Raw genomic sequence first — 27910 nt, 5'->3', positions numbered from 1 at the left:
GCTGCAGGCATCCCATGGGGGGGAGGGGGGGCGGGGCGGGGGGCAGATGCTATCTATGCTTTAGTTTTCTGAGCTGTGAATCCCCCACTCCAGACGGCAGGGGGCAAGCAGACAGCCCTGCAGCTTCAGGGACACAGAAGTCCCTCCCATGGGGTGGCCTGGGTGGCTCAGTCGATTAAGTGATTAAGTGTCTGACTTCAGCTCAGGTCGTGATCTCCTGGTGCGGGAGTTCGAGCCCCACGGAGGGCTCTGCACCGAATGTGCGGAACCTGCTTGGGATTCTCCCTCTCTGCCCCTCCCCTACTTGCGCACCCTCTCACTCTGTCGCAGAATAAATAAACTTAAAAAAAAAAAAAAAAAAAAAGAGGGGACACCTGGGTGGCTCAGTCAGTTTAGCATCCAAGTTCAGCTCAGGTCATGATCTCACCGTTCACGGGTTCGAGCCCCGCATCTGGGTCGGTGCTGGCAGCTCAGAGCCTGGAGCCTGCTTGGGATTCTGTGTCTCCCTCTCTCTCTCTGCCCCTCCGCTGCTCACACTAGGTCTTGCTCTCAAAACTAAATAAACGTTAAAAAAAAAAAAAAAATAGAAAAAAAAAAAAGGTCCCTCCCATGTTCCCAGGCAGGCGGCTAAGAACTTCGGCTTTGTATCCAACTTTGTATCTTCCCTGAGGGCCGCCTGGTCTAGTCAATGAACAGAGAAAGCCTCCAGGTCACCTGTACCGCATGTACCCCACGTACCACCTGTGTCACACACACAACAGTAACCAAAACGCAAAGATAAACGCACCGGAGGAACTCAGCGGGATGAAGCCGCTCCCAGCTCCCATCGCTTAGCTGCCTCCTCCTTCTCTGCCAATTACCAGCGACAGGTCGGCGGGCCTGAGCCCCCCTGGGGCCCCCATTTCTCCAGGCTAATGGCCAGATGGGGTTGACCCCCAACCTCACAGGCCCTCAAGGGAACACACAGCGCCAACACCAGTCCGCGCCCCGCGTCACACGAAGGCATCTGTCCGACCCCCCGCAGGGGCTGGGTGGAGCGCTAGACGGGGGCCCTGGATCACCTCGGGGGTCAGCACAAAGGAGGCCCCTGCCCACCCCGCGCGGAGGCCTGGTCCTCCTCAGTTTGACACAGAGATTTTCCTTCGGGACGGCTTAACCTGCCCGGCGTCGATACCGCCCTGACCAAAAGCTCACCGATCGATTCCTTTTATTGCTGCCTGAGGCCACACATCCGCCATCTGAGGACAGGAAGGGCAGCGCCGGGGGGGAGGAACAAGTCGGCTGGAAAAGGGAGGTGCGCACGTGCAGGGTGGCTGGAGTCCGTGGGGGCAGGTGCGGCCCGGGCACCGCAGGGTCAGCAGGGGCTGATCTGGCATCTCGAGCCTTTGTGTTGGTCGGAAAAGTGGCTGCAGCCCGTCCCTACACCAAGCGACTGCAAGATGCAGGGCGGGGAGAACGGGGCCTTCCAGCTTTTATAATTTAAGGCCTGGGGTCACCGAAAAGGAGAGGACGTGGGATGCTTTCTCCGGCAAACCCTCATACAGGAGCCTCTGTGCCAGGCGCTGCCCGAGCTTTTCTAGGAGAGCACCTGACCTCCAAGAGCCTGAGAACACAGGTGTCCTCGGTTGCCACCCGATTTTACAGATGAGAAAACCGAGGCCCAGAGAAGCGCCGTGCACGAGATCACACACAGAGGGGGACGCTGCCACCCAGGCGCTCCCTCCAGGCTTGCTGGGGGCTTACCCCATGCCTACGAGGTTCACAGCTTCTCCCTGCGGTGCCCTTTCACAGGTGCGTGGCACACCTGTCACCTGAATCCTCAAGCCGGGGAAGGTGTCCGCACCCCCAAGGTACAGACGGGAGACAGCTGGAGGGATGCCCCGTGCCCAGGTCTGGCAGCCCCAGAGATGCTGCAACGTGCAATTCCACACATATGTCAAGTTCTCAAGCCGGAGGAACCAGTTCCAGAAACGGCAGGCTTGGCCAGAGCTCCAGACAGGCACGGAAGCCATCCATCCAAATACAACTCCGCAGGCCCCCTTAGGGGAACCGCATGCGACGCACCCAGGCCAGGGGGGAGAACCACCTTCGGGATCCCACCCCAGGCACACACGAGAGCCCTCCAGCAACCTGGGGATGGGGTCTCAGGGGTGGCCAGAGACCTCCGCGCCCACGGTCATTCCCCACCACTTGCCCCGGTCAGGCGAGGTGGTACCAGTCCCCAGGGGATGTTTGTTGGGGTTCACGGGGTTGCCCCATCCGATTCGGGGGCAAAAAGGCTTCCTGGGGAGGACCCCAGATCACCTTCCCCGGGGGGGGGGGGAATTCCTTACCCCCACTTCCTGCCCCCCCATCCCATGCTCCCCAGAGGCTGCTTTCACTTCCCCTGGCCCCACAGTCGCTTCCCCTCTGAACTTGGGAACATGCTATGCTCAAGGCCTCCAGAAGGGCAGGCAGGGGGGCTGGTGTCGGGGCCCCCAGGAGATTTGGAGCCGCCTGGAGAATGCCAGGGACAGGGCCAGCCTGTACAAACTCAGTGGGGGGAGGGGGAGGGCTGCGTGGTTCCGTCCTGAAGGGGGCGGGGACGAGTGCCTGGTGGTGGGGAGAAGCTGCAAAGGGGAGATTAAAAGGCCCCTGGCTTGAGTTTTGGCAGGTGTGCAAAGGGCCGCTCCTGTGTTATCTGTCCCTACACCTCCCAGCGGCGAGCGCCGGCTGGGTTCATAGGAGGCGCTCAATAAATTCTCATTGACAGGGACACTCTGAAACGTCACCTCCCGCCGCCTGTGGCCTCGGCGGCCGGGAGAAGGGCCAGTGTGGGGAAGTGAAGCTGGCAGCTGGGGGGAGGGGGGGCCACGCTGCGCTCCGAGAGAGGCGGGGAATGAACGCGCAGCGGCCAAGCTGAAATGTCACCTGAAACACGGATCCCTGCAGGTTAAAAAACAGCTCTCCTGGCACACCGGGGGGGGGGGGGGGGGGGGGGGGGGGGGGGGGACAGGCAGCCAGCTTGTGTTGCCATAACAAAGATAATTAACGTGCTCCCAGCCCAGTGTGGACGTCGAGTAACCCAAGCTGGGAATTCCAAGCCTTCAGACGGGGCCAGGAAAAACCGGCCTTGCTGGCTGACTCCGCAAGCCCCTGCGAGTCCCTGGGGCAGGAAGAGAGGTAGCAGGCAGGTCTTGCCGGCATTCTTCTGGAAAAGTAGGAGCCACCAGCACCCAGCCCTCAGGTAGGGACGCAGAGCCCAGAGGCCCCTCCTTCTCCAGAGCAGGAAAGGAGAACAGCACCTGCCCAAGGGTCAAGGGCACTTAGGAACTTATGGGAACTGGGGAGGGCTCAAGTTTGGAGGTGCAGGACTCAGGTCTGCCACCGAGCGGCGCTGCGTAGACTTTGCTCTGGTGCCTCCGGTGGGAGATGCGGACAGAGCCCAGGGGCAGGCGCCTCCTGCTTTGAAACCACAAGGCTCTATCGGATCTGAAGCCCCTGAACTTCCCCAAAGACAGGGAAGTCATTGGCGGCCAGAGGGCTGCCCGAGGCGACACTTCTGTGCAGGCCACCGGAGGGTCCAGAGGGGTCCTCTTCTAGCTGTGAGCTCTGGTGCTGGCCTCCAAGCCCCTCTGCTTGCCCACCCCTCAGGGGACCGGTTCTGCGCCCCAGTCTGCACAGCAGAATCACCTGGGGAACTCCGAGCGTTCTTTAACCTAGGGCAGGAACCCAGAGGCTGTGGCCTAGCTGGGTTCGGGGACACCGGGCCACTCGGCAAGCTTAGAAAACCAAGCTTGGGGATCTATATGAACCCTTCGCAACTTTGACAAGCCAGGATTCCGAAAGCCGTCCCCAACAGGTCAGGGCCTGCACCAGAGGGCAGCCCTTGCTGCCTTGTTTGGAGTCTGGCCCCGCAGAGAGGACGGGGCCTGGAACCAGGACAGGCCCCACAACCCCTCTCCCCGGCCCTCCTCCGCAGGCGGGGCTGCTCTCTCTCACCAGCTCCGGACTCAGGCTCCCAAGGGCTCACAGAAAGCCAACTCCCAGGTGTCAAAACCCCGCCTGCTCCAGCTGCCCCCACCTTGCCTTTCTCGCACTGTTCCTACCTTGCCTCGACACGAAGTGACAAAGCCGACCCAGCACGGGCCATCAGCACCCCCTCCCCCCAACACTCCACCCAGGGGTCAGGACCATGCGGACACAGGCTACTGAGATCGGCACAGGCTTCTGCAGAGCCAGGCCTGCTCGCTTCCGCGTCCACCTGGGCGGGGTGGAGACTCCCGGCACAGCAGGCAGCAGGGATGACACACGGCCGGCCGGCCGGGTCGGAGCCTGCGCCCTGGGCCCCCTCACCTGTGGCGTGGCCCGGCTGAGTCAGGCGGCAGCCTGTGCCTCAGGTTCCGCCGTCCCCACCGGTGGAGACGGCCTGTAAACACAGGGTGAGCAACTTTTACGTGCCCCAAGCTTAAGTAACACTGACCGAGACCCATAAACAGGCTGCTGACCCGGGGTTCCCCACCCCCGCTCCGCTTTCCAGTCTGGGTGGGGGGGAGGGCACAGAGTCCCTGCGGAGAGGGGCCAGCCGGCCAACCAGGCCAAGCACCCCACCAGGACCTTCTGGCCCACCATCTCCGCCTCCTGGAAATCGGCTTAGGCCGGGAGGTTCCCACCCAGAGTAGCTGAGCCTTTGTTCCGGGGCCTTCACAAAAGGAGTCCTTTTTTTCATCTGGTGGTCTCGCTTTTTGTTTCCAAACCCCGACCTGTGTGGGCCCCAGATAAGGCACCGCAGGGGTTAACAAGGGTTTAATGTATTTTAGATGCACTCCACTGACAAAGGCTAGTTTACAAAACAACGGCCAAATCGACTCAACTCCCGGCTGGTAGCCACCACCCAGCTGGGGGCCAGCTTGCGGTGGGGTGGGGGGGCGCGCGGCTTCCCCACCCGGCACTCAGCCCTCAAAACTTATAGCCGGCGCTCCCGCAAGCGGTCTCCCGGACCCAGCGAGCTGGATGGGGGAGGTGCCCGAGGCATCTCCCCCCCCCAGTCCCGAGAACCCCCCTTCTCCCCACGACCTGCGCTGGGAGCCTCCACTGCACACTTCTCAAGTGGTCCACTGGTTCCCCACCCGGAGCCGCCGCGGAGGGCGAGCCCAACTCCCGCTCCGCCTCCACGAAGGGAATTTAATTAGCCTGCTGGAGAGGCGGGCGGGCGGCCGAGGAGGTGTCTCTGGTGCTGCAATATAATTGAATCGGCTCCACTCGGTCGGGCCACTCGCCGCCCATCAGCGCGGCCGCGGGCCCGGGAGGGCTGGGGGCGGGGAGGCGCATCCAGGCGGAGCAGGAAGGGCTGGGGAGGGAAAAAGGGCAGCTCGAGAGTGGGGGGCGGCGGATGCAACCACCCTCCCACCTCCGAGGCTGGGGCAGCCATCTTCGGCAGGAGGAGGGGAAGGGGCACCGCTCCAACACGGGGGGGGGGGGGGGGGGGGGTTAGCAGCGGAGCCCGGGGCGGGCCCTTGGGAAGCAGAGTAGCAGAGTGTGGGGGTCGGAGACCCGGGAGCCTGCAGCTCCGCCCTCCCGGCGGTCTCCCCCGCACCAAGGGGAGGGGGAGGGGAGCAAGACAAAAACCCTAACCGCGAGTCCCCAGTCCGCGAGCTCCGCCCCCCCCTTCCAGCCGCCGCCGGCACCTGCCGTGGGGGTGCACGGCCGCCCCCCCTCGCTCCCGCCACCGCCGCAAAGTTTTTGCCCCGGCTCCGGAGCGTCGGCAGCTCGCCCAGAGCCCCCTAGCTTCCCGTCCCCCTCTCCCGCTGCGTGCACCCTTACACGCCCCTCGCCGGGAGCGGCCACCGAGCCCGAGCCCGAGCCCGAGCCCCGTGGCGGCCTGTGTCCCCGCCCCGGGCCAGGCCGCCCTGGTTCCGACCCGTGCGGGCGGGGGGCCTTTGGTCGCCTGCCCGCCCGCTCGGCTCTTATCGCCGCTCGCACTCCGGGGGAAGTTGACCAGGAGCCGTTGGCGGCCAACCCCGAGGAACCCGCGAACTTGGAGGAGAAGACGCGGTGGACTGGGGAGGGGGGTTGCGGAGACCCCCCCCCCCCCGCCCCACCGCCCGCCCCCGCCTAGCGCGGCGCGCTCACCTTTCATGCCAGGGCCCCGCAGCTCCGCCTCGGCTGACACATGCTGGAGCCACCGTCGCCCAGTGTTTGTCTAAACTGCTTATCTCACCCCGGGCTGCGCGGCGGCGGTGGCGGCGGCTCGGGCCGCTGGGGAGGTGGAGCTTCCGGGGCCCCGGCCAAGAAACACCTGCTGCTGTCGCCGCCGCCGAGGACACACCCAAGCGCAACGCCGCCCACTCCCGGGCCACTGGCTCGCTCCAGGCTCCCTGACCTCAGCCAGCGGGAGGTGTCGGGTTTCAGCCGCAAACACACACACGCGCGCGCGCACGGACGGGCGCCCGGGTACACTCGCGCGGGCACACGCCCCTCCCCGGCCTCACCGGCCAGGTGAGTCGAGGACACTAGCAGGTAGGGGAAGTGCCACCCTCAGGCTCCCGGGGGGCCCCCGGCTCGACCGCTCAGGGGTCCCAGATACACTAGTGTCCGAGGCCCGCCACTTAATTGCACAAGTAGGGGTCGGTCAGTTCCAACATGACCGCCACGCCAGCAGAGCCCTAGCAGGTCTCGTGACCACCGCGTCCCCAGTGCCTACAACAGTGTCTGGCACAGAGCAGGCCCAAAAAAGAGCGGATAAACTCATGGTCTGGAGGCCTTTGGGAGGAGAACTTTCTTGGAGCCGGTGAGCCTGTTGGCGGCGGCGCAGGGTGGGGTGAGGGCAACACAAGATAGGCCGTGCGCTTTATCCTCCCCGACCGCCCCTCCAGATTCGTGACCTTACAGCCACAACTTGCAAGGGTTGAATGTGAAAACCTCGAGCCTCTGCGCCTTCCCGTGCCCAAATTCTAGGAACTGCCCCCTCCCGTTGTTAGAAGTAACTTTTGGGAAGGCCACACGCCGGGCCAAGGGGCAGTTCTTTCAAGAACCCACGTCTCAGAGGCTGGGGAGTCCATCGAGGCGCCGCTCCACCAGCGGGATCATTAAGTAGCTGGGGTTGCGGTCAGAGGCGAGGCCGCCCGCCTCCAGAAACTGGCAAGACCCACTGGGCCTCGGGCCCCAGCGCAGCGCCTCCCCATTCCTGGCACCCCCCCCCCCACCTCACCCAGGCACTTGACAGACTGGAATGACTCAGGGAGCGTCCTGAAATTCCTGGGCACCCACAGGCGGCTAGGCGAAGGACTGCGGGCCCCAGCCTTCCTGCCCCCAAGCCCACCCCCGCTCCGCCCCGCCCCCACCGGCGTTGGGCGCAGACCGGGAGCCTGTAGCCCACCCCCGCGCCGCCTGCGTCTCCAGGAAGCGCCGGGTTAATGGGGCACGCCTCGCCCAACGCCCCTGGCCCCGGCGCTTTCCGGCGCCCCGGGGTCTGACCCCGCGCGCGTCCCAAGCTCCCGGCAGTGTTGCGATGCCCCAGGGTCTCTCCCTGTACGTTCCCTTTTGAAAAGTCTCTAATCTACAGCTTTCATACTTCTGAGCCCGGGGGTCAAGCGGGACCCCCACCCCAGCGCCGCGCGGCGGGTTTCAACTTTCGGACCCAGGTGCCAGCCCGCGCTTCAGCCAGCCCCAAACCTGCCCCGGGACATGCCCGCGCCGCGCTTGGCAGGCGCGCACGCTGCCGCCCCGCGGGCCCAGCCTCCCCCGCCTTCCTCCCTCCCTCCCTCCCTCCCTCTCTCTCCCTCCCCGCGCCAGCCCGGATTGCGATGGGAGGGAGCGCTGGGCGCCTGCCACCCCCCATCCATCTGTTCCAGATGACGCTGGCGGGCCTGGAGCATTCGGGGCCCGCGCCAGCGGGGAGCCGAACCCGCCTATGTGCCCGCTGCGGGCCGAGGGGCAGGGCCCCGACGGGCGCCCCCAAGCCACCCGCTCCCCTGCTCCACCTTCGACTTCGCGCCAGCAGGGGCACACGGAGTGGGGGCGCACACGGGTCGCGCCCCCGCCCCCCGCCTTGCACAAGGCTCCGAGCCGACCACAAACGAAAAGGGAAACGGACCCGCGGGGCCGGGCCGGGGGGCCGTTACTGGCTCCTACCTGCGGGCGCCGGCCGGCCCTCACACCGCGCGGGAGGGGCGCTTCCCCTGCACCACCGGCCTCCTGCGGGCCTCGGCCCCCGCCCGACGCCTTACGCACCGCACCGCACCGCACGGTATCTCCGCAGCGCGGCCTCCGGTCATGTATGCCCAGCAGTGGCCGGCAGATTCACCGCGGCCCCGGCCGCCAGAGCGCGGGGGGAGGGGAAGCGTCCGTCCCCGCCGGGACACACCGGCGGGGGCAGGGGAGGGAGGAGTCAGGAGAGAGCTCGGCGACAAGCCTAGGGCCTCAAAAACAAAATTAAAAACCTCTGGGGCTGCTCCAACGCTTTCCCACCTGAATTTCAGGCTGCGGGGGAGGTGGGGAGGGGAGGGGAATCACATGCAAATGAGCATCTCGCACCTGGCCGGGGAGGCTCCTCCCAGCTGGCCCTTCCAGGCCCTCCAGGCCGGCCTCCAAATACCTCCTGCCGGGACGGACACCCAGCATCCGCTTTTTCCCTTCAACCCTGGGAGGCCCTGTGAGGAAGGCGGCCCAGGTTCTTCCACCTGTTTGAAGAGGCCCACGACAGCTAAGCAAAAAGTGATGGGGTCGCCACTCAGGTTATCATTTGGTTCATGTTTCGAGTTGGAGGATCCGTCCTGTGTAGACATCTGGTTCCACTGGATTGCGAGACGGGTGGTCCGGTCCCGTTTCACAGATGAGGAAGTTGAGGCCGAGAGTTGCTCAAGGTCACGCGGGCCCTGGTGCAAGGGGAGCCGCTCACACCTGGAGTCTCCTCCCCAGCCCGGCACCGCCGCGGAGGCAGGGGGGTGGGGGTGGGGGGGGGCGCTGCAGGGAACCCCAGCGACCACCGGGGGGCAGCAACGAGCCGGCGGAGTGCGCGTCGGTTTAGTTGTGCTGGCGGCCGCCAGGCGGACTGGCAGGGGGGTGGGGGTAGACGGATGACACTCACTGTCAGCGCGCCCAGCTCGAGGAAATTAGTAATCCGGGAGCACGGCCTCCGAGTTTAAGGGTGGGAATTGCTCTCCTGCAGCCCGCGTTCCTCGCTAACGAGGTTTGTAGCTTGACTCCTAATTTCCCGCCACTCGGGGCTCAGGCTGGCGGCCCTCCATTTCCCTCCAAGGCGCGTTCTTTCTCTTTCCTCCTCAGCAGCTCCCACCGCTCTGCCTCCCAGGACCTCCCCTCCCTCCTTCCCATTTGCTGGGAAACAGAAGGCAGAGACAAAAGGTTCGGGGTAAAAGGGCAAGGTGCCAGGGCCAGTCCTACGGGGGGCCAACGTGGGGACAGCTCCCTGAGCTGGGACACCTGCCCCTACCCTGCACCAGGGTTCTGCTTCCTACGTGCCAGGGGCGACAGGATGCGGGTGCATGCTTCCCTGCACCGTCAGCCCCCTGCCAATCTCAACTGTGCCTCCTGGTGCAGAAAGAAGGGTTCCTACCGCCCTCCCCGGGCTCGGAGCCCCTACAAGATGGATCCCTGCAGATCCAGCCCGGCCTCGGGGAGCCTGTGAAGTCTGCATGGCCAAAAAGATGAAAAACCCTCCGTCGAGGACAAGCCCCGGGCACCTCTTAAACCTGCCTACCACCTGAGGCTAGGAACTGAGGAGGAGGTGCGTGATGGAGAGGCACAGAGGGATGGGCTGGAAAGAAAGGGGTGCCTCTAACCACCATGGTGGGCATTCAGTCAGTCAACAAACGCACCAAGTGCCAGCGCCCTCCAGGAAACAAAACAAAGTGCCAGGCCAGCCCTCAGCTGCCCTCAGAGACCAGGCGACAGACATCGGTGCCAAAGTGCTGTCGGGGCCGGGGGGGGGGGGGGGTCGCTTCAGGACAGCGCAGAATGGAGAAGACAGGAGGTGGTCGGCTACTCAACCCACCACCACCGCAAGGGCACCTACCTGGGCCAGGTGAAGTTCCCAGGAGTGTGGGCACTAGCAGGGACTGCTTCCTACCGGGTCCCAGCACAGGTGCCAGCCCCTGGTCTGTGACGGGCCCTTGGCACCACGGAGGGAATCCCACAGTCCTGGTCCTTGTCATCCTGCGTCCTTGTGGGGCCAGCGGGACGCTCAAGCACTTTAACAGTGCCCTCTGCCCCGATCAGGTGCTCCCAGCACACAAGGACACCATCACTGTCACATGGCCGCAGCCACCTCATTCGGCACCTTTATCGGCAAATAAGCATCAGGGACCCGGACGTCGTCGTCGTGGGTGGGAAGGGGATATGGCTTCTGCCATTTACCAAACACCCAACACGTGCCAAGACAGCTCAGCCTGGGCCTTTTGAGGTGGACCGGGTGACCTCCATTACAAAGCCTGGCTAGGAGACCAGAGGTTAATTAACTTGCCTAGGGTACACAAATTCGATCCAGGCCTGATCCAGACCCGGGCTGTCTGCCTGTACGTGGCAGCCGTTTGTAATAATTACCTGCTGCAGACACCCCTGGGGGGTTGGGGGACCCATCACGCACAGCCTGACACCTGGGGACCTGTGCAGCACCTCAGCTTGAGTGGCCCACCCTCCCCAAGGCCACGAGCCCAAGGGTGTCACCTGCGTGCGTGGGGCCCCACCCGGAGCAGCAAAGGTCTGGCCAGGCACCACTTCCAGCCCAGCGACCAGACCCCCACCCCTGATCTACAGAAGTTCTCTTTCTCCTTCCAGCCAGCACTGCCCAGAGCACCTCTCCCTCTTCAAAGCTGGACTCAAATCTTATCTCTTTCCAGAAGGCTTTTCCCTTCCCTGCCTCTGGAATTCATCCCTCCGGGCGCTGAGTCCCACAGTGCAGTGGGTCTCAGACAATGTGAAGGGGTGGGGTGGGGTGGGGGCGGTCCGTGAGAAACACAGATCCCCAGGCCACTCACTCCACGGAGCAACCCTGTGGGTCAGGAGGGAGCATCCCTTGGCAGGCCGGGAGAGGGGGAGTCTGGGCCTCGCGGTGATTACTGGAGCGTCCGGGCTCCTTCCCCTCCCCCGCACGGCGGCCTGGAGGGCAGAAGGACAGCAGCGGCGACACAGCCCCAGCCCCCTGGCACGCCCTGCGCGTTCCGACATCCCGCAGATCTGTTGAACCGGTAAACGGAGGGAGAGGGCGGCGCCGGGGGAGGGGGGGGGGTGTGGAATGGGAGAGAGCGCCCCGCCCTCCCTCTCCAGCCGTGGGTCCTGCGGAAGGCGGGGCCGGCGGGGGGGGGGCGGTGCTGGGGGCCGACCCCGCCCCCACGCCCTCGCGCCCGGCCCCGCGGTAGCCAAGGTCACCTGCAGGGGAGCAGCAAGGGTTAAGGCCTAGACGGCTCCCTCGGACGAGGTGACGGGAGTTTGCCTCTTAACCCCGGGCTGCCCCAGCACTTCCTGCCCTTCCGCCAGCCTCCAAGCTGCACTCGGCACACAGCTGCACTCCCTTACAATCAGTTAACAGCTGTTTTGCATAGATTTTCAATTCTAATTGCCTCGCTTTGTGAGCGCCGCCGAGCCCCGGTGAATGGGGAAGCCGCCGGGCGGCGGGGAAGCGGGCGGGGAGGGGACACTCGAGAGGGACTAAAAGGAAGCCAGTGGGCGCGGGGCGGGCTGCCTTTATTCCTTCTAAATAAGAAAAGCACACCCCTGCCACTAACGGCCCCCGCCCCTGCTCCTGCCTCGCCCGGCGCCCGGCCTCTGAAAGGCGCCCCCCCACCCCCGCCCCAGCCCGTCCACCCCGCTCCCCCCCCAACATACACACACACACACACACAGGGTCCCCTGGGGGCGGCCTCCAGCTCCGGCCCCGCCGCGGGAGCCGTGCCCCCCTCCCCCGGCCCCCGGGCTCTCCGGGACCCAGATATGGGAAGCTAATTGGACAATAAAGTTGAGCTGCGAGCAAACGCGCTCTCTGGAGACAGCTGGCATCTATAAAAGAGAAATATTTGCATTTAAAACCTTTAAACTTTATACGGCGGGGCCAGGCCAACGCGGGCGGAGAGGGGGTGGGAGACGGAAGGGGGCAGCGACTCCTGGGGGCCCGCAGAGGCTTTTCTGCCACTGGCGACCCCCACCCCCCCATCCCACCCCCCACCCCCCCCCCCCCCGCACCCAGTACCTGCAAGATGCCATTCGGGACAAGGATCACCCGGGTGGCCCTCCCACGGGGTCACGCACAAACCTCCTTAGCTCCACCCCCATCTGGGGGCTCTGCAATTCCCTTCCCAGCTGAGCCTGCCGGGCCGGGGTCCCCCACCCTCACGGTGGGCCCGCCTGAACCGCTGCCCATCCCCCGGCCACCTGGGCAGAGCCTGGGCTCCCCTCCACAACCAGTCTCTCCCCCCTGCCCCCTGGAGGAGGGAGGGAAACGGCCCCCAGGCTGAAGCTTCCGGAAAAAGACGGTTTGCAAGGAGTCCCCCCCCTCCCCGCCCCACGGTGGCCCAGCGCCTGCCGCCTCCCAACACCTTTAGGGCACGGCTGGGTGAGGGCACTCGACCCCTTCGCCGCCTTATCGTCTGGGTGAGGAAGTGGACGCGCAGAGACATCACCCCGCTTTCCAGGGCGCCCCCTCCTCCACGCTGCTGTCTGGGGTAGGGGGGCTGGGTTTCATTTCCTGGCTTGCCTACTTCCCATTTTTCATATCTGAGAGAAACCTGGCCACATTTTCCTACTGTCAACATTTGTGATGTAAAGCAGGAGAGAATATGTTCCTGAGTGGTCTTATTTTAGCAGGCTTTTATGAAATCGCAGAGCACTCAGAATCCCCGAATCCCATCTACCTGGCGGGCCTGCGCTGTGGGACAGGCGCGAGCTCCCAGGCTCTGCCTCCCAGGGCAGGAGCGGAACCTTCCGGGCAGGGGGTGGGGGGCACGGCCCACAGTGGTGGCCAGCAAGGCCCATTAAGCAAAATCCTCACCGGCCACTCGCCCCCGTCAGGAGAACACAGTCCCAGCGGCGCCGTCTGGACTCCTGGGCCAGCAGCGTCCTGGCTCGGCATTCAAGGCCCCAGACCAGCTGTCTTTCGGCTTCACCCATCTCCCTCTTCTCCCCAGGGCACCACCCTCTGGAGCCACTTACCTGCTTCCACACCCTCCGCAGATTTTCCCACCGCCTCGTCCTAAGCATAAAATCACTGGGCATCTTTGCACCGACCTCATCCGATGGTCGTCCAAAGAGCAAGCTGGCATCCGGAGGGACGTGAGCGTGGGGATAGAGGGTCTGAGGCCAGAGACACTGGCCTAAATAAGCCTGCGCGACCCCCGCCTGGCTGGGCACATCGCCACCTCACCCTAATTTTGCCTGCTGTTGTCGGGCGAGCAACACAACCCTTCCCGCGACTCTCGTGAGGCCTTCCATGAGAACATAAACCAGAAAGAGCCTCGCACGGTGCCTGGGACACAGTTGCAGCTCCACAGACGCGCTCCCGTTCGGTTTCACGAGGAAGCGCTTCTCAGATGGGCAGGGAGGCCAGGCAGGCGACTGCACCAGTACGGGGCGGGGGGTGGGGGGGGTGGGGGTGTCGCTGTTGCACATCCTGGCAGGAACATCCCTGCCTTTGCCCATACGCAGGAAGAGGCCTCCAGGAGTCAAATACTCGGGCACTGTCCTCCTGGACGGTCTCCTGCAGGGTCTGCAGAAGAGCCAAAAGGGTGGAGACTGGCCGGCCACCAAAGTCCCTTGGTTTCGTCGTTTTTTACATGTTGGTGGCGCCTAGTCGGAACTTCCTTCTCAGAGATGCGTCTTTAAAAGTCACCCGACCCACCGGAACGTCTCCCCCCCACCCCCCGCCCCAGATGAGGGGATACACAAACGTGGTTTAGCCACACAGAGACGTGGCGTCCTGACACAGGTTCCAAGGCGCGGCGCGTGGGAACGCACGTCTGGACAACCCTGTCCATGAACGGTATTCATTCGTGGCCGGAACCTGGAAACAACCTGCGTGCCCATCAAATGATACGTGGGTTTAAAAAACCCCAGGTCCTGGCCACACGGCAGAATATTACTCGGTCATAAAAAGGGTGAAATACTGACACGAGGCACAACGCGGGGGAGACTTGGGGGCTACGGGAGGGGTAGGAGCGCGTGCTAAGGAGGACAGGGTTTCCTTCCGGGGAAGCGAAAAAAACGTTTTGCACCAAGATAGAGGTGGTGGTTGTACAATTTCGTGAATGTACTGAATGCCTGAGTGGTTCAGTTTAAAATGGTCCATCTGGGGACGGCTGGGTGGCTCGGTTGGTGGAGCATCTGACTTTTGACTGCGGCTCAGGTCGTGACCTCACGGTTCATGGGATGGAACCCCGAATCGGGCTCCAAGCTGACAGTGCGGAACCTGCTTGGGATTCTCTCTGCCCCTCCCCTGCTCGCTCTCGAAAGAAAGAAAGAAAGAAAAAAAGAAAGAAAGAAAGAAAGAAAGAAAGAAAGAAAGAAAGAAAGAAAGAAAATCAGTAATTTTATGTTATGCGAATTCTACCTCAATTTTATTTATTTTTTATTTTTTATTTTTTTACCGTCTTGTTTACTTTTGAGACAGAGAGAGACAGAGCATGAACAGGGGAGGGTGAGAGAGAGGGAGACACAGAATTTGAAACAGGCTCCAGGCTCTGTCAGCACAGAGCCCGATGCGGGGCTCGAACTCACGGACCGCCAGATCATGATCTGAGCCCAAGTCGGATGCTTAACCGACTGAGCCACCCAGGTGCCCCTCTACCTCCATTTTAAAATAAGATCTGGGCTGAAGCCCCCTTGCCCGTCCCCTGGGGCAGGGCCGGCAGGGCCGGTTTTCGCAGAGGCCTGAACACGAGCATCCCCTGGAAACTCCCGGTCACACTGCGATTCAAGAGAAGCCAGTGCTGTTCGAGCTTATTTTAAAACCAAGTTCTTTCAAATGTTAGATGGGGGAGGGGCAGAGACAGAGGGAGACACAGAATCGGAAGCAGGCTCCGGGCTCCGAGCTGTCAGCACAGGGCCCGACGCAGGGCTCGAACCCATGACCCGTGACATCATGACCTGAGCCAGAGTCGGACGCTTAACCGACAGAGCCCCCAGGCGCCCGTCTCCCGGGCATTTTGCCCCCGCAGGCTCCCACCCCTCACACAGACACATTCAGTGCTGTCTCTGCAGCCCTGACCTTTGAGCCTTCCAGGTGGGGGGGCTCACAGTGCCCTGTCCTGCCCCACAACAGTCCTTCGGCTCCAGGGGGAGGTCCTGATGGGGAAAGGCAGACGCCTGTCACAGAGCCGGGCTCCTGCCACCTGGCCACACCTGGCCACACCTGGCCGGAAAGCGGCCGGCTGTGATGTGGGCAGGGCCGGGGGTCACTGGTGGCGGGGGAGCCCTCCAAGCCCGGCCCCCTCACCTGAGGCCAGTGTGGCCCCTTAAGGCAGGGCAGCGAGACGGCCCCCATAACCCCCCGCACCTTCAGCTGCGGAGGCCCGGTTCCTCCTTCACCGCCCCGAGACCCAGTGGACACAGAAATCTGGGTGGTTCCCTCAACAGCTTCTTGGGAAGAAGCCTTCTTTGTAAACATTAATCAGCCGTCTTCTCGTTGGGAAAACCCCTACCTTCCTGGTCAGTAGACCACTGGCTGGCGTGGTGCTCCTGCCCCTCCTCCCAGTGCCTTCAAGCCTCCCCCTCCGCGCCGCCCGCCTGCCGAATCCCTCCTGGCAGCAGCTAAGGTGTGGGGAGTGCTTACCGTGTGACAGGCACGCTGCTCCTGCACAGGAGGCTGAGCAGGGGTGAACCGGCGGCCCTGAGCCTAGACCTTCACCCTCCCCTCCCACGGCCCGCCCCCTCGGCCCCCTCTCCCCACCTCTCAGGATGTCAGCACCTGACAAACTCCTGGATTAATTCATCTACCGCCTGTTATTAAAATCCCAAGCTGTCTCCCGGACAATCAAACCCCCGGTGCCCCCTTCCTGCCGGCCAACTGGACGAGCGAGGCCCGAAGAGAGAGAGCACAGGCCCGGCTCGGCCCCCGCTGCCCACCAGCGGCCTGGGACAATAGGTCAATGCCAAGGGCTTGGCCACCCACCCCAGCTCTTGTCGTATTTATGTCCTTATAATTTGGCCTCCCCACTGGAAATAATCGAAGAGAGAGGATTACGTTGAAAGCGTCATTTCCTCTGTTGGAAGCTGCTGGTGCTTTTCGCCCGGTGTCTGAGGTGCCCAGGCGCCCGCAGGGCCCCCAGCGGAAGGTTGGAGGCACTGGTGCACTGTCTCCTCTCTCCATTTCCACCTGTGTGCCCCAAGACGGGACTTGGCTTTCCCTCCTGCGTGGCCCTTCTGGCCTCCGTCCGCCATGCTCCCATCCCAGAACCCCTGCCTCCCACCAGGGCCCGCAGCCTGGCACCAGAGGCCGAGCAGCCTCCCCCGCCTCACCCCGCTCTCAACCTGGGCGTCCCACTGTGAGCCAGCACCCTCCCTGCGCCCGTGTCTCTTCCTCCCCACATTTCCCACCCCCACCCCCGGAAGTGTCTTTACACACCCGAGGCCCCCACCACGCCTGCCTGTCCTGGCCGTGTTCCCCGATCCTCTCCACACAGGTTACTGCGGACTTAAGAGCATCTCGTACCTTTGCTCAGGCGGCACCCACTGCGGGGTGCACCCTTCCCAGCCCTCCCCAAATCTCCCTGGTTTACAGCTTACCTCTTCCCTCAGGCCCTGGCTTAAATTCCGCCTCCTCCAAGGAGCCTTCCTGGACGTGGCTCTAACCCCCTCTAGTGGAAGCCGACCTTCCCCTGCACGGGGTGACTTCAGCACTCTTTACTGTGGTGGAGAGCCGTCAACGCAGCCTCGCTTATTTCTGGGCCTTCACCAGCTCTTAAAGAAACGTTTGCCGAATGGATTTAAAGGAAATTAGAAAGCCCCTAGGAGGACACACACCTTTACCAGCAACGAAGGCTGCACGCATCCTTCCTGCCCCGAGAGAAACCCAGCCAAAACCAGAACGTGGGAACCTCCGGGAAGGTACACCCGGAACCCTCTCTTGCTAGAACGCCGGGGCCTTTCCAGAGTTGTCAGGACGCAGTTTTTTCCATCAGCCGTTGCAGAGGCCACACCGATCCCTCCCCCCACCCCCCACCCCGAGAGGACCCGGAGCCTTCTGCAAAGAGTCGCCAGTCGGTGGCTTTTTCCAACACTCCCGATGCTCTTACAAGAAATACACAGACAGCCGCGCCCCGAGAGCCTTCCCAGCCACGAGCTGCCATCCCCGCTCCACACCAACCTCCCTCCGCAGGCCGGACTTCAAACCGGCCTCCTCTTGCAGGATGGACGGCAACAGCCGAGTGGGCCTTCCGCGTCCACCAGGGATGAGAGCTCGCGGCCCCTCCCCTTGGCCCACATACAGGGCTCGTGGCGGCTCCCTCCTGACCCGAGGCCTGCTCCCCGCTGCTCCCCGAACAGACCTGCCCGGCTAGCAATTTGAGCCCGGGGTTAGCGCAGCCCAGCTCAGGAGTTCTATTCCTGGCTCGGCCTGCAAATTGCTTCCTGACCTTGGGAAAGTCCCCACGCCGCCTGACCCCATCTGTGAGCGCGGCCACTGCTGTTCGCTAATAACCCGGGGTGGCGCCTTACAAGCAGGTCCCGCTGGAAGCCGCGCTGTTCGAGGTGACCCCGGTGTCCCCAGCAGGCTGCACGCGGCTGGGCGAGGAACAGCTGGCACGACACCTGGAAGCCATCCCCAAGTGCAGGGTGCACGAGCAGGGCCCCGGTCTCCGCCTCAGATGCTCCCAGGGGTCCCTGCCTGGCCCTCTGTCCCCGGGGGAGGAATAAGGGGGTAACTGCCACCCTTCCGCTGCACAGAGCGGCGTCTCAGGGCCCTGGCCATGCCAGGCAAGCTCACCTCTCTCGCAGGTGACATCTGGCCGGGGTCTAAGAGGAAGGGGGGAGGGGCAGGGAGGGAGGGGCCATGCAAAGCGTTTCTCCCAGCCCCTCCACTGCCTGTGTGGTTTCTCTCGGCGACGCAGAACAGCCAGACAGGTGAAATTCAAGCACCTGTTGTCACAGCTGGCCAGGGCAGCGCCTGCACAGGAAGTGGCCCTCAAGGCCCAGCCCACTGCTCCATTAACCTGTGACCTCCAAGCTCCACCCCCCACCCAGGAAGCGGGCTGCCAGGGGCACCGCCCCCCCCTTGCACCTCCCCCACTTTCTGATTTGGGGGGTGGGTCCCGGGTGGAGCCCAGGGACCTACATTTTCAGCAGGTGGCGGGGGGGGGGGGGGGAGCCCTGGGGCTCACCCTTCCAGAACCTCGGCGTCCCAGCTTGCTCTGACATCTGACTTGGGGCGTGATCCTCTTTTAAAAATTAATTTTAACTTATTTTTCCCCGCCTCTCTCCCCCAAAAGAATTCAAAGCAGCATTACCAACCTCTGATACGGAGACTTGTTTATTATTTTTACGTTTTCTCCACGAAGCTCCCTGGAAACTCGAAGGGGAATTATATTCAGAGAGAATTGGGTCCCCAGCGTAAGTCAACATTATTCATTTAACAACTTCTATCGGCGCATGGAGATGTGAGCCGGGCCTTACCCGGAGCCGTCTCCTGTGGTTACTGTTAGATTTAATTCACAGCATCCGAGGAAAATAATTAGGGGGAGTGGGAGGGAGGAGGGTGTGGGGGGCGCCCACGGCGCTGTGGCTGCTGGAGCCACCCACCCCCCACCCTGTCACCCCAATTCGCCCACGGCCTCTCTCTCCGGCACAGCGCACACACCTCTCGCTCCATTCCGGGACTGCACACGCACACCAGGGGGCTGGTGCCCCCGAACCCAGAATGGAAGCTCCCGCCAACCAGGCCACCCCTCCCTGGCGCTCAGCTGTTGGGGGAGCAGCCCCAGCCCAGAGCACCTGCTTGGAGCCCCTTCCCTGCCTGGCGACCCCCGGGAGGGACAGTCCCCTGGCTCCTCTGAGGTGGCTAGGGAGCTGGGGTCCAGGGGGATGAGGTGTCCCCACTCAGCTCTTTGGAATGCCGGTGCTTTCGTCAGCACGAGTGAATTATCCTGGCAATTCCCGAAAGATCCAAGTTGTTTTCTCTGTGCGTATGTGGAGGAGGGACACAGAACTGGAGAGTCAGGCTCTCTGGGGGTGTGTGGGCACCGCAGTGAAAGCCAGGCCTGCTATCTGGGAGGGGAGGAGGGGGATCCAAGGCAGGGGGCACTCTCACCGCTCCCCCAGGCGACCAGGCCAGGGCTCCTTCACCGCGGAGAGCGGGGAGAGGCAGCCAAGTCCCAGGGTGGCCCATGGGACACAGAAGGCAGGAATCTGCAGCAAAGAGCCTCGGGGCCACCTTGTCCGGCCTGCTCTCTGAGAGGTGACACAGCGAAGGAACAGGAGACAGAACACAGGCCCGGGAGGAGAAAGAAAAACATCTTTCCTTGCAGACCGTCTTTGCAGAAGGGGGGAACGCTCTCCCTGACACTGTCCAGAGTTCAGGCCGGAGGGACCACAGCCCTCCGGGCGTCACACACTTTTACATTACGTTCTTAACCAACACGTCGTCCCCAAGCCTGGGGAGCATTCCAGATCTGTGCCCCGCCAGGTCTCCCTTTCCTCTCTCTGTTCCAAAGACCGCAAGAACACCCCCTCCTCCAGACGCCCCCCAGATCTGACCCCTATCCGCCAGAGAGGTTCAGTGATCTGATTCAAGCGACACAGCACCACGGACAGGATGAAAATTCAAATCTGATTCCGGGCTCGGACTTCCCCCTCTTTGTGGGAGAATCCAGAAAGTTCTGAGGCCAGTACCAACTGAGGACAGCCTCTCAGTTAAGGCTCTGCATTTGTGAATATGCTTAGGATGGTGCCGTCCAACAGAACTTTCTGGATGGCTGCAATGTCCTCTGAGCTGTCCTAGCCGGTTGTCACCAGCTACGTGTGGCCACTGACCCCTTGAAATGTGGCCAGTGAGACCAAGGAGCTGAAATTTTAATGTTGTTTGATTTTACCTAACTTAAAGAAATTTTTTTTTAACATTTACTGATTTTTGAGAGAGAGAGAGACACAGAGGGCGAGCGGGGAAGGGGCAGAGAGAGAGGGAGACACAGATTCCGAAGCAGGCCGCAGGCCCCAGGCCCCGAGCTGTCAGCACCAGAGCCCGACGCGGGGCTCGAACCCACGAGCCGTGAGATCACGACCCGAGCAGAAGTCAGACGCTTACCCGACTGGGCCACCCAGGCACCCCTGAGTTTATCTAAGTTAAAATGTAAAAATTAAATTGAAAACAGCCAGATGGAACACGGGCTACCGTACTGGACGGCACGGAATATAAAAATGACCCACTTTCCTAGCCACAGGTTGATATTCAGTCTGAGAGGCTACGTGGCAGGCTCATGGAGAAAACCATCTGCATATCGGAATGGAGGGCTTCCCAAAGAACAGAGCGGTAGTGAGTCCAGAGTCCTGCCCTCAAGGGGGTCTCCAGGAAAACCGTGGTCTGGAAACATCACAGGAGTCTGAGAACACTCCTAACTGGGAAACTGTTTTGACACCTCATTTCCCGAGGGAGCAAGGGGTCTGCCCCACTCCCTTTAGGGGACACCACGATGAGGTCAGGAGAGCAGGTGCAACCCTCCCAGAGGTGTGACAGAGCAGCAGGTGAGGCAGCCCGGGATCTGCCAGAGAGAAGATCCCACTTTTAGAATAAGTATAGGGGCTACGGATGGATGGGTGGATAGATGGATGGATAGAAGGAGGGAGGGAGGAATGAGGAAGGGAAGAAGGAAGGGAGGAAAGATGGAAGGGAGGGAGGGAGGGAAGGAGGGAGGGAGGGAGGGAGGGAGGGAGGGAGGAAGGAAGGAAGGAAGGGAGGGAGGGAGGGAGGAAGTTGTTTAATGGATGGGCGGATGGATGGAAAAAACAGAAAATATCTGCCATTCCAGAATGCGTCCAGAGCTTTGCCAACAGTCATCAGTGAGTTTGCCGGAAGGAAGACGCCAATGTTTTCTGGTCAGTAAGATCATGACACCAGGGCCAGCCATCTGCCCCAGGGGTTCTGAGCCGGGAGGCAGGCCTATCACTCTCTCCGGGGCTAGGTCTCCGCCTGGGGAAGGGGCCTTGAGCTCTCAGGCTGCCTTTTGTCAGGCAGACAATTGTAAGCTGAGCCCCCGCAGAGAAAGGACGCTTCCTGGGTCTCTCCTGATGCAAACCCCAGAAGACAGGATGCCGGAGCCTGGCAGGGCCAGCGAGGCTTGGGGAAGTCCTTTCAGGGAGAGCGCTGTCGCTGTCGCGGAGGGGGCCCCGAGGGGCCTGTGGGCAGGCGAGGGGGCGCCTGTGTTTGTCCGTCTGGAGCAGACTCAGACTCAGGGAGGCACAGGTCTGGGCAAGCCCCCTGCCCTCCCCTCCCCGCGGCTCCTTCCCACCACACTGGGTGCCCCTTCCATTGGCACACTCTGCTCGGCCTCCGCTGTCGCTAGCGGAGGGCAGCGCCAGGGCCGTCCCCTTAATTAGCCTTTGTAATTAGCAGTCACACACCTCAGCAGCCACAGGTACCCAGGACCTGCTTAGTGCAGCGGTCGCTTGGCAGACTTTATCCATATCACGTCCTTTGATGCTCCCAACAAGCCCACCAGCAGGGACAATTATGGTCCCCGTTCGACAGATGAAGCAACAGCCATGAAATGTGCTCGAGTCACACAGCGAGGGTGACCCGTGGAGTGAATCGGGAACCCAAACTCATAACGGAGGAAAACGCCCATCCCACGCTTGCTGCATGGATGAACCCGTGCAGGCGTGAATGAGTGCACACAGGGCCGTCCGAAACAGCTCCCCGTGGTCTGGGGACCGAGGCTCGGCGGAAGGCATGGTTGCAAGGCAGGCGTCCCCGCGGAAGGCCCCGGCCAGGCGACCTGGCCAGCCCAGGATCCCCAATTCCCCCGGAGGCTCCGGCGCTCACAGATGGGGCTTCCAGCAAAGAGCGGATGGATGGGCAGAGATGTGAGGTTCTAACCTCTGCCCACCTGCCCCTGCCAGCCTCCCAGGCTCTCCACAGCAGGGGTGGGGGGAGGGGGGGACGCTGCCCTGTCAGAGCCACGGCGCCAAGCCAAACCACAGGCGGGCCAGGCCTTGGGCAGCCCCCACCGGATCCCTCCCTCCCTCCCTCCCCCCCCCCCCCCCCCGGGCCTCTCTCCTCCCTCCCTTTTCTGCAAAGAAGTCAAATTTGCCACTCTGATGCATTAACCAAGCCGGGTAATGAATGGCGAATGAGAGACGCAGGCCAGGCGCGGACCCCAGCAACCGGGCAATTTTCCAGGCTCTGCTTCCGAGCCCCTCCACTCAAGCCCCCGCCCGCCCGCCCTCCCCAGCCCCCCGCCCCCGTAAGAGAGAAGCAGCATGCTTCTGTCATCAGAACCGCATTGTTCTGGCCAGAAGAAAAAACGGGTCCAGCAGATGGCAGGTGTAACAAAAGCAGCTTGCTGTGGCCAAACCAATTATTTATCTAATTATGATTTACCACTTAACCACATGATCTTTCTGCAGAGTTGTGGGCAATTAAAACCAGGGTGACTATGTAGATTATGCAAATGGCTGGAGCCCAGCGAATAAAATTGGAGATTAGACATTCACACAGGCAGGAGCTGGCACAGGGCAGCCCCCGGGGGGAGCAGAGGGGCCTGGGGGGGAGGGGAGGCTAAGGGGCCGGGCAGTGGGGGGAGCAGGAGGGAGAGAGAGAGAGAATGGAGGAGAAGGGGCTGAGGGAGTAGGGGAGGGAAGGAGGGGCGGAGGGAGGGGATCTGGCTGTGGGAACCGCACCTCCCGGCTTAGGCCCCCAGGCTGCCCCCAGAGATGACATCAGGCCTGGGACAGGGGACTCAGGGCAGCTGTCCCCACAGGAGCTGCAGACGGCCAGGGGTGGCTGAGCCTGAGCCCTGTGGGGAGGCACCCCCAGGGCGACCGGCAGGCCAAGCTGGACGGCCCAGGCTGACTCCAAGTGCCAAGGCCGTGGGCAGCCACGCTCCAGGCGCTGTGAAGGTGGCTGGGGAATCCAGAGGGGTGCAGGGACAGGAGGGGACCTCAGTGCCTCCATCCAAGGCCCTATGATACCGGTGACTTCCCAGCCCCAGCCCAGCAGGTTGCAGCGAACTCTCTCTTTCATTCTTCACCACCAGCTCTGAGGCAAGGCACCAGTGGCCCCATTTCACAGATTAGAAAACTGAGGCTTAGAGAGGTTAAGTTACTTGCCTAAGTGGCCTTGCTGGGAGGCTGCAGGGCCAGATGTGGGTAGGCCAGGTCAGCCTCCAAGCCCCCAGCCTGCCAGGGCAGCGTCCTTCCTGGAGGGGAGGGTGTTTCCCTCCGTTCCAGAGCCTGTCCCTCCAGCGGACCGCCCCCACCCCCGCCACTGCCCCATGGCGAGCAACTGCGTGGCAGGCCGTGGGCAGAGCTGCCCTGGGAGGACAGGTCTGTTCAGGTAGACGACCAACAAGGACAATGCTAGTCCAGAACCTGGGACACCCAGGATGGGTCCCAGTTCCCTGACTGACCAAGCAAGCTGTGTGATCCCAGCCAGGTCACTAGGGTCTCTGGGCTGAGTTTCCAAACAAAGGAACTAGAGATGATTTCTCCAATCCTTACAGGTCTAAAAGCAGGGGTGACGCTAATATTCAAATGTGGTCAGGTCTCCCCAAGACGGCCCTGCGGAGGGAGGAGGGACAAAGAGAGAAACCAGCAGCCAGTGGAAATGCCCCAGGAACCACCACTCGGGGCTGGTTTCCTCAATTACTAACAAAAGCAGTGAACAAAAGCACTTACTGAGCGCCCAAGCCACACCCTGCTCCCAACGCTTTGGGTGTTTCCCCCACCAAAAGCCACCTAACCACCCTGTGGAGTAGCACTATTATTCTCGTTGACTGAAGCACAGAGAGGTTAACCAAGTTGCCCACGGTCACACAGCTGGCAAACGGCAGAGCTGGGACTGCCATGCATTCATTCTTTCCACAACTGTTAGCAGCCCCTGAGATGTCAAGCTCTGGGCTGGAAGTTCAACATGAAAACGGACAGAAGAGAAGGTCCCCGTGCTGAAGGAGCTGCATTCCGGTGGAGTGACATTTTTGCACCCGCTGTGTTTAAGGCAAACCCTCCCCCCCCCCAATACTCCCGAAGGTCCTCGCACACCGTCCAGGGGCGGGGGCCACTGGCCACCGGCGCTAAACTGAAAATAAATTAAAATTAAATTAAAAGGAAAAAAAAAGCTTCGTTCCTCATCACGACAGGTGCGCTTCAAGTCCCCCACAGCCACACGTCAGTGGTGGCCACCCACTTGGGCATCACCTATCTAGAACATTCCACCGGCGTAAGACATTACACGGGACGGCGCTGCGCTGGAAGGTAAGCTGTGGGAGGGCAGGATTTCTGTCTGTTTTGTTCACGGATGAGTCCCCAGCACCGAGAGAGAGCAGCCTGGCTGTTCACGTATGCAGGAGAACGAACCAAGGACGCACCGCTCCTAAGAACAGTGAGAATGTGCCAAAGCAGCAGACGGGGGGGGGGTCCTGGTGAGGCCTGAGTGCTGACGGCTCAGCCTGCCGACCGCCGGGAGGCCAGGGGCACCACTGGCCCAGGCCTGTGGAAGCCAGCCCGGGGCCCAGGGCATGCAGCTCCCACCGGGCCCCCTGGGGAGGTCCCCCACTGCGGCCCACGCCTGTGACTCTCTCCAGGACCCTCCCAGCACCCCGACCGAGCGAGGCCGCAGGAGAGGGATGGCTCTCTCCAGGAAAAGGCCAATTCCCCACCAAGACGGAGAGCCCTCAGGGAAAGGGGGGAGCAGAAGGAGGGTACCCTGGGCTCCCAAACGTCTTGTCTCCTTGTCTAAACTGGCTGTCTTCACCCCCTCCCTTCCTGGGTCAGGGGCCTCGGGCTCAATGTGGGTGGGGGGGGGGAGGGGAGCAAGTTCAGAGAACCCCTGCCTAAACATTCACATGCCTGGGGTACCTTCAGGAGCTCTGGAATAAAGCAGGTGCAGCCTGGAGGGAACCGTGCACTTTGGGGTCAGGGGCACTCCTGACGGTGTGAGGACAGCAACGGACCCTCTACCCAAAGACCATCAGGATGTCAGGGGGTCTGTGGCCCTCATGTCTCTTCACACACCGGGGAGAACAAGGCAGAAGGTGAGACCCACACCTGGGGCCCCTGGAGATGGGTGGAAAGGACAGGCGACCTGGGCGTCTCCAGCTGGGTCTCAGGTGGCCTCGACCGCCAGGGCGAGGGCGAGGGGTCTGTCCCACCGGCCTTCCTGAAGCCCCCGCCTTGTCCCCCAAGGGACACTCAGCTGCCACTTCCCCCTCCGTCCGGTTCTAGAGTCTGTCCTGTCCCGCGAGAACACCGTCGCGAGTGCCCTTGCTGCCGGGCCGCTCAGCGCACACACACACCATCTATCCCCACTGCACCTTGGGGACGTCCTGCGGCTGAAAAAGAGGCTCCAAGAGGCAAAGCGGGCCGCTGAGGGTCAGAGTGGGTACGGCAGGGCCAAAGCGGGAACCGGGGCCTGACCCTAAGGGCGGGCTTCCCTCCGCGGAGGAGCTGCCAGACTCCCGCCCACTCGCTCTGTGTGCCCCAGGCCCCCGAAGGCTTATCCTCCACGCACTCACACCCCTGTTCACGGCCTCACACACACACACGCGGGCTCTCTCACACTGTTGCTCACGCACTCACCTGTAATGCTTCACAAATGTTACTCCTCGCGGCAATTAATTGGCCAAAAAAAGAAAACACCAGCAGGGAGCCACCCCTTCCCAGAGATGCCAGGGAAGCGCCAACCAGGCTCTGGCCCGGGGCCCGTCCGCCCACGGCCAATTCTGCCCGTGAGACTGGAGGGTCTGCGGCTCAGTGGGCGCGCGTGTGTGCCCGCAGGCGCAGGATGGCATCCCCGGGGTCTCAAGCCGCAGGGCAAGGTGCTGGGAGCCCCCTCCAAAGCAAATCCCCACCCCAGAGACGACGCTGGGGCACAGCACACTTCCAGCTCTGGCTAGGAGGGTGGGGGCCTGAAGTCAGGGCGGCCAGGCGCAGGGCAGGGGGCGGAGGGGCGGCAGGGGCGGCCTCACCCCGCCCGCCGAGGCCGGCCTTCCCCCTTCCCCCGAGAGCACTCTGCCGCCTGCCTCAGTTGATAGGAGATTTACGCCGCCCGCGAAGTCGGGAAATACGGAGGTATTCCTGATAATCCTTGTCCTAGCAAAGGGCGCGGGCAGGGCCCATCAATCCCGAGAAATAAAGAAGGTCCCGGTTTTGCTTGTTCTTCAGCGAAGGAGGGGAAGAGCCTTTTAATCGCCTCATTTGGAGAGCCGGCTAGGGTTGTATGTCATCCGAATTACAGATTCAGCATTAATTGACCAGATGTGGGGGGCTCTCTCAGGGCCCCAGAAGACCATAAAGCCGTTCCCACACTGGTAATTAGCAGACAGAGCGGCCCAGGCTGGGTCCCCCGGTCCCCCAGGGCACGCTGCGGGAAGGAGGGGGAGCACCAGGACCCTGGGGGAGGGGAGCACCGGTCATCCCTGAGCACGTGCTGTGTCTGCTCCAGGCTGGGGGCCCCAGGGGCTCAAAGGCCCACCCTCACTCAACACAGCTGGACTGAGGCCACAAGGGGGACATCACGTTCTGAAAAGCAGGTAGACAGGGCTTGCCCGGCAGCTGCGATGGGCACATTCCCCGGGCTGGCCCGGCTCTGCTCTCCCGAGGGGGGCGGTGGGCACTGAGTGGGACGCAAGAAACCAGTGGGGACACTGTTCCCACCCCCAAAAGGGTGGGTTCACTGGTTAGGCTTCTGGCCTATGGAGGGAAGGGGCTCTCTCTGTAGACAGCAGGGAGCATCACAGGGGCAGGCTCTACCAGCCCAGCCACAGCAGAGGTCGAAGCAGGGTCCAGGGGCTGCCTGTCCTGCAAAGCCTGAACTCTGCTTGCCCAGACATGGGAGGCTCTGAGGCCGGGGGCCCAAGGGAGAGCCCAGGAAACCAGGGGGGGCGGGACCCCGGGCTAAGTATCGCCAGCCTGGCTAACACCGACTCCCTGGGAACCAGCGGGTCAGGAGTGGGTTCGCAGGTGGGAGAGCTTCCGGGGGTCCAGCAGCCTTCCCCACCCCCCACACCCCGGGTCTCCGCTCCATGACGGGGCCAAGCCAACGAAGGTCATGACCTGAGATGCATAGCTCAACGTACCTGGGCTGAAGGCGGGAGGCCCAGGGGCTGGTCCCCAGGACCCCAGCAGGTGCGTCCGTGTCCCCCGCCCTCCACCCTTGGAGCCCGACCACCCGGAGCCCCACATGCACACTGCCGCTCGATCAATTCTGCCGTAATGTATTTTATGAACGGGCAGATGGCAGGACTAGGGCCAGGGGGAAGGTTTTACCTTGGGATAAGAAATTAACACTGGCAAATAGCAAATTTACTGCATGTATTTTCATTTTCCTAATACCAGCACCATCTGCTAGCAATTGGGGCTCCACATCGCTGTTTTCCCCCTTTATTTCTCCCGCCCGCTCGTATTTATTTTTTTCATTTTACGCAGCCGGGCCCTCCAGACGCCCGCCCGCGGGAGTGGGGGTTTCGTCGCCCCGCCGGAGTGTCCAGGCTGGGATCGGCACCCCACAAGCCCCGCCCGGGCCAAGGGCCATCCCTGTTCTTGCTTCTCTAGCCTATTAAGTGATGGAGGCACCCCCCACCGCCACCCCACCAATTCCCTGCCTTGGAGGGGCGACATCTTTCCCAATGAGAAAGACAGACGTCGAGCAACCCACGCTCTGAACTGAGGTTGCTCAATAAAAACCAGCTACATCAGGACCCCTGGCAACTGCGGGCACTTATGCCTCCCTTGTTACTTGCTGGAATTACTTAAGACTAAAAGGTTTGCCACCACGTGTTCTGTA

General features: G+C 62.4%; 1 protein-coding gene across 7 annotated transcripts in view; it reads right to left on the bottom strand.

The window, feature by feature from the left end:
* Positions 1-27910, bottom strand: part of GSE1 (Gse1 coiled-coil protein) — a 390196-nt gene that overhangs the window by 44506 nt on the left and 317780 nt on the right. The window contains exon 1 of one of the 7 annotated variants that reach the window (XM_045439898.1): positions 6112-6265. The exons of the other annotated variants lie outside the window; for them this stretch is intronic. Coding sequence (XP_045295854.1) covers positions 6112-6118 — 7 coding nt within the window. The 5' untranslated portion in view covers positions 6119-6265. Of the gene's footprint in view, positions 1-6111; positions 6266-27910 lie in introns of those variants that run through there. 7 annotated transcript variants of the gene reach the window in all.

This window comes from Leopardus geoffroyi, chromosome E2, assembly GCF_018350155.1.
Source record: "Leopardus geoffroyi isolate Oge1 chromosome E2, O.geoffroyi_Oge1_pat1.0, whole genome shotgun sequence".
NCBI lineage: Eukaryota > Metazoa > Chordata > Mammalia > Carnivora > Felidae > Leopardus > Leopardus geoffroyi.
This window is presented reverse-complemented; position numbering and strand designations above follow the sequence as displayed.